We start from the raw sequence: 6,347 nt of genomic DNA on the forward strand, positions 1-6,347 counted from the left end.
CCGCCGTGTCGAGGTCAATGTCGAGGAGAGTCACGGCGATTGGATGGTCGATGTCAGCGTGGACGAGTAGGAGCTGGATTGGCGTGGCACAGTCCTTTCTTTGCAGAGTAGTAATGACGTCTTGACGACAAAGGTCCATCGCACGAACTAAAAAGGAGCAGAGGTCGCGCATCACGTTGGCTGCGCTCAGCTTGCACGGCAGCAAGGGCAAACTGCATCATTGATCCCAGGGCCAAGCCGTTCGGCGACTGGGGATTGAGCAAACACGATCGTTGATCACACTTTGCCCTCTCAACAATGTGTATCGAGCCGTTTATCGACGTCTCGTTTACCATTGGTTCTTCTGCCACAGGCTTGTCGAGCGCCACCGTTTCTACTACTCTTCGGATTCTCCTCTGTCTGGCACATTGGGGATCACCATCCAGTCGAATCAGACTGTCGCCTGTGCGTATTCTATTGAAATCAATCCCAGCAACTGAGGTCGCTTTCGTTGAAGTTTGCTCTCATATCAATTCACAAATCAATGGCTTGGCTGTAGCAGCCTGTGGTATCACGGCATGATCGTGGATAGCACAGACTTGCCAATGGTTGCGTTCAGATGCGAGGCCACAAATGGTTTGCGTGATGCTCATCCGATTCTTCAAGCAGTGGACTAGAGCAGCTAGCCTCTTGCCGCTCGAGGGAGCCCGTAAAACAACAGCAGAAGGTGATGGACTTGACATGTGAAGAAGCACCAACGCGACTGTGCGTAAGAGAGGCATCGTCCTGATGATGGCATTCCGACCCAAATGTGTTGTCAGACATGGCGGGCCGGGCGCTCCGATCAGCAAGAAGTGGACCATTGACAATAATGTCACATAAAATTCACGGTTTACATTTGTCTGTCTCGGCAGTGAGCTGTCTCGTTTGCGTGGCACATGCCCAGCACGGAGCTCGATTCTGCGCTTACCCTTTTTTTAGCTTTAAAATCCTCTGTTCGGGACATCGCGATCGCCATCGGCTTCTCGTCGAAGAAGGCAGGAGACTCGAGTCTGTTTTGTAAAGGAGACAAAGTCCAAGCTTTTGATTGACAGCGACAGCGACGGCTACAGGTGACCATGCCCTGACCAGAATCGTTGCTTGTTTACGATCGCAGCAAGCGTCTCACACAAAACGCGCAAAACAACCCCCACCCCCCCAAAAAAAAAACATCAACACGAGCCATAAGCAACACATTGTAGCTAACGAAGAAGAACAATGGTGACAGCAGGTGGCTGCACGCGGCGTTGTTGACATGCTCCTCCACCAAAAAACAAGAAAAACATCAACACAAGACCCAAACCACAACACGTCGCATCATAACAAAAATAAACCTTGTGCGGGTGGCACGCGCCCGCCATTCGGCCCCTGTTTGTGTTGTTTGCACACACACAAGACAAACATCAACAGTGACCCGCGCCTTTTGCGATGCGCGGGTCGTTCGCAAGCCACAAACGCGACTGTGCTATGCGCTGCGCATATCGAGTTGCACATCGCAAACCCCCCCTCCCCGAACCATAAACGCGACTTTGCTATTCGCTGCACCGAGCCATAAACGCGACCTTGCTATATGCGATACCCAGGTGGCCGCACGCGCCTCCGTGTGCCGTGTCGTTGATTGCACACAAAAAAAACATCACAACATGACTTTGCAAGACCCTTGATCCCATTGTCACACCCAGCTGCACCCATCTCACCCATATCCGCAACAAACAACCACACCTACCGTACACCCAAAAACATCAACAAAGGCCCTGTCCTTGACCAGGCCCATACGCAAAAACTTCGAGCCCATGACATCTCCGCTAGATCCATCCCCTACAAAGGCTCCGAGCCCACATTTACTCCTTCTCGCACCCCTTTTGTTCAAACACACCAAGCCAAGCACCAAGCCAATCAGCGCCGTGTTGCTCCCGGCGCGTCGTATCACCACCGCAATAGTACATATACAACAACAATAATACCGTGCACCTTTAGCATAAAAAAACACACACAGGGCACTTAGGGGCACGGGCAGTGTGGCACGCAGGGTTCACGGCCTTATTTTCTTCCTTTCCACTGTTTGGGAGATCGAGATCAATCATCAACATCATCATCATGGCTGTGCTTCGCCTGACCGTGGTGGCCCTGGCTGCCCTGTTGATGGCGGCCCCCAGCTTGGCTGGTACGTTCCCACTCTCTCTCTCTCTCGCTCTCCTCTCGCTCTCCTCTCTCTCCTCTCTCTCTCTCTCTCTCCCTGTCATTGCTTCGAGATCTCGCCACCCCAGTGTCTCACCCCACCACTCGGGGCGTCGGGCTTTTGTTTTGTTTTAGTGGACTGTACCGGCCATTATGAGGTGCCAGACGGCAACGATGGCTGCCGCTGCCAATCCGGCTTTGCCTACAAGAACGGCCATTGTGCCATCGTCAATGAAATTGTGACCGAGGAAAACGTGTGTCATCGTCCTCTTGCCTCCCTTCCCCGCCTGCACACACCCGCACCCGCACCACCCACTGACCACTCGAATCGCTGCCACGATTGCTTCTTTCGCAGAAAATTGTCCTCAAGGCAGAGGGCGTTGTCCTGCGGGCCCCCAATGACGCCATGACCAACGTTGCCGACACCAACCTTGGTGACACCCTCAGCTCGCTCAGCTCAAGCGCTGCCGATAGCGCCTCCCGCCTCAGCGTCATCGAAGCCGCCTATGTCAACATTGGCACCGTGCGCGAGCTTGAGGCTCTCTTGGGCAACCTCTCCGATGCCAGCGAGTCGTTCGTGGATGAAGCCCTTCTCGCGAGCCTAATCCCCCGCCTTGCGACCAACGAGATGGAGGACGTCGTCTGCCAAAACACGTCCGATCTTCGCACGATCCGCTACCACCTCTTTGGCCGCCACCTCGAGTACTGTGCCCAATGGAAGAACACCTTCTACTGGCACCAGTTGGGCCTGCCCGACAAGTGCCGCTACGGCAACTCTTCCTCCGGAGTCTGCCATCGCTGCATCGATGGCTACGTGACAGCCCGTGGTGGCACGCTTTGCACCATGCAGGGCAACGTGCTCCACCTCGCTTTTGACAACAACCTTTATGACCAATCCTGGCTTGGCCGAGACGCCCGCTTTTATGGCGTTGCCAACGACTACACCTTTGGTGACAACGTGTTTGCGTCAGCTGACGGTACCCCCTTCCTCAAGCTCAACGGCAACGGCGAGCATGTGCGCGTCGAGCCCATGACCTTTGGTGGCGACCTGTCCATTTGCGTCGATGTGTATTATGAAAACTTTTTGACGTGGTCCCGCGTCATGGACTTTAGCGCTGGCGGCGAAGGCGGCACGCAGACTGGAAGCGACAGCAATATTCTCCTCGCCAATGTCGGCGGTTCCAGCGATATGAAGTTTGCTGTCCAGAATGGCGGCCAGCAAATCTTTGCCATGGAACTTGAGAACTTTCTCGACGCTGCCTACCACAAGTGGGCCCATGTGTGCATCACGGCCGACGGCGGGACCTACACCGCCTATCTCAACGGCGAGGTTGTTTCCATTCAAACCGGTCCTCCGATCCCTTGGGTGCGCCGCTCTTCCAATTACATCGGCCGCTCCAACTGGCAGGGAAACGCCCACTTTAAGGGCAACATGGATAACCTTCGCATCTTTTCCCGCGCGCTCACAGCCGACGATGTGGCTGAAATCGCCAGCGAGGTCATCTTTCCACCCCCCTTGGACGAGGGTCTGTTTGCTCGCTACCGATTCGAAGGCAACACCTTGGACAGCAGTGGTAACGGCAATGATGCGGTTGCGGAAAACCATTTGCCCTTCAACGCTTATCAGCGTCGTGCGCCCGAGGGTGAATATGCCATGCAGTTTGACGGCACGGACGACTATGTCACCATGCCTGCCATTTCTTTTGACGATTCGGCCCTCAGCTTCTGCTTCCACATTCGTTGGTACGACCTCGACTCATGGAGCCGAGTCATTGACATCCACAACTCGGGCAGCGATGGTGTCCTTCTGACGCATATTGACACCGGCGAGAATTTGCAATTTGCCGTTAAGATTCCCAGTCAGCCGCAAGCGACGCTGGAAGTAACCAGCGGTTGGGCGTACGCTCGGGGGGCTTACCAACATTATTGTGCCACCATGAACAACACGGAAATGGCACTCTACCGTCAAGGCCGTCTTGTCACGACCGTGAGCAACGTGACGCCCCTTGGCACGCCCACCTATGCCAACGCCTACATTGGGCGTTCTGCATACTCGTCTGATGCCACTCTGGGCGCCGAGCTTGATGACGTCCAAATTTATCGTCGTGCTCTCCCGCTGGAGGATGTCCAGTTGGCCATGTGCGATGGCAAGGCGGCCTTGGACTGCGTTGGCCTCTTGGGCCACTGGACCTTTGATTACAGCCTGCGTGACAACAGCAATAACCAGTGGAACGGTGAACTCGTGGCCGCAGATCAGGAGGTGCGTTGATTGACCTTTACAAAAATGTTCCGCTTACACAGAAGCAACTCACTTCTCTCATTTGTGTCTCGTGCCTTGCTTCATGTAGGAGGTGACCCACTTCGTTTCCGATGATGCCATCGAGGGCACACATGCGCTAAACTTTGTCGGCAACAACAGCTACGTGCAGCTGCCCCCCCGACGCCTCTTTGGCGAAAGTGATCTCTCGTTTTGCGTCTGGGTGAAGTTTGGTTCCAACAATTATTGGGAGTAAGTTTTATTTGTCTTTGCTTTAGACATGGCACAATGCGAGTGTGGTGTCTAAGGATCTGCTCACGCGCAATTCTCTTGTGGTCACAGGCGAATCTTCGACTTTGGCAGCACCTATGGTTCCCAACGCATCTACATGTCCCGCGTGGGCAATGACAACACCATTCTTTTGGATGTGCACAAGAATGGTGGAAATACGGATGTCCGTGCCGACCTGCCCAACTCCACAGACTACACGCACGTGTGTGCTACCATCGACTCAGCCGGTGGTCACATGTACATCAATGGCGAGGTACGAGCTTTGGCAGGGAATGCGTCGCCTCATTTTTGTCACGCAAGGTTGCTTGTCGAATTCTGACGCCACATTCTCCTATTCCTTCCTCGTGTTTCTCTCCTTCCTGCAGCTGGCACAGGAAACCCCGGGCGTGCCAAAGTTGGACCTGCTTAACTCTAACCTCAATTATATCGGTCGCTCTTACTATGATCAAGATGCTTCAACCGATGCCAAGATGGATGACTTCCGCATTTATGGCTATGCGCTGTCGGCCACTGAGGTGTCGACCCTGTACAACATGTATGCCAATTAGTAAAGTCTCGACATTCACGGGCCGCGCCTGTATGGGACAACCAATTCTGTGGTGGTTGGTTCGATATGCACAGGTATTCATCCTCAGTGTGTGTCCACTTTGGTGTCCTGGTTTGTGTTCCTGATTTTATCCGCGCCTTGCATGGAATGAACAATGCGTATTATGCGATGATATTATCATTTTTTGTATGGGCGTGTCAATTGTAATCACAACGAGAGCTTTCCATCCTTTCTGCCCGTGAAAACTGGTCCAGAAGACGCAGAGCAGACTCATTTGAACCTTTTATTGTGCGGTTTTCTGTAATGAGCAACGCGATAAAATGGGCACACGGACGAAAGCCACCAACAGCCATGTCAACACGATGCTGGGGTAGGATAAGGTAGTGTAAGCGCTAGCACCAGGCCGATGCGGAAAACGGGCAAGGCATGTGAGACCTCCCGGCGTTGTGACCAGTGTTTGGCGCGCATACAGCCGCATCTCCGGCCAATATGATTGGCTAGGATCTGGGCCTCGCCGCTTGGACTTGCCGACTGCCACAGGGGTCAAAGACTTCTCACACTTAGGGGTCGATCATAGCGACGAGAAGAGTTCATGATTGACTAGGAGGGGTGTTGTCAAAAAAAAACAAGATCATGTTTGTCTAGCTCACTGTCAGAAATGTCCGCTCGCATCAGGGCAGGCCGGGGAAGAAGGGGAGGTGGGGGGGAGTGGGGTTGAATTGGATCACCAACGGGCTTGGAACGTTGTCCAGCTGCCATGGCTGGCGAAAGGGCAGCACACATAAAAGTACAAGCCCGGTTTGACGGTGCTTCGAAATCTGCTCGTATAACGTTTTGAAGAAAAAAATAGGGTTTTGAACATGTGTTTGCTTTTTGCATTTTCCTCCTCCTTCGACTGTGTGGTCTTCATGGCTCTTCTTTCCTTCTTCAACATCGACCAAGGCGGGTTGCTCGACGTGCCTTGCCTGTCTATCGTGGCCGATCGTGCTTGATCGCTTGCTCTTGGTACGGGACTCTCCTGGTCAAAGTCTTGCGGCAACGCCAGAACGTCATCGC

The 6,347-nt window shown here is 53.6% G+C and overlaps 1 protein-coding gene across 1 annotated transcript; it reads left to right on the plus strand.

Moving 5' to 3' along the window:
* Positions 1 to 2,115: 2,115 nt before the first annotated feature.
* On the plus strand, positions 2,116 to 5,509 carry MONBRDRAFT_33805 (uncharacterized protein; the record flags this gene model as incomplete). The annotated part of the gene is made up of 6 exons (XM_001748601.1): positions 2,116 to 2,182; positions 2,332 to 2,450; positions 2,552 to 4,456; positions 4,545 to 4,705; positions 4,796 to 4,997; positions 5,110 to 5,509. The coding sequence occupies 6 exons, from the start codon at positions 2,116 to 2,118 to the stop codon at positions 5,290 to 5,292; spliced, it is 2,637 nt and encodes an 878-aa protein (XP_001748653.1). The 3' UTR covers positions 5,293 to 5,509.
* Positions 5,510 to 6,347: the final 838 nt, after the last annotated feature.

The sequence above is a fragment of the Monosiga brevicollis genome, genomic scaffold (assembly GCF_000002865.3).
Source record: "Monosiga brevicollis MX1 MONBRscaffold_24 genomic scaffold, whole genome shotgun sequence".
Classification (NCBI taxonomy): Eukaryota; class Choanoflagellata; order Craspedida; family Salpingoecidae; genus Monosiga; species Monosiga brevicollis.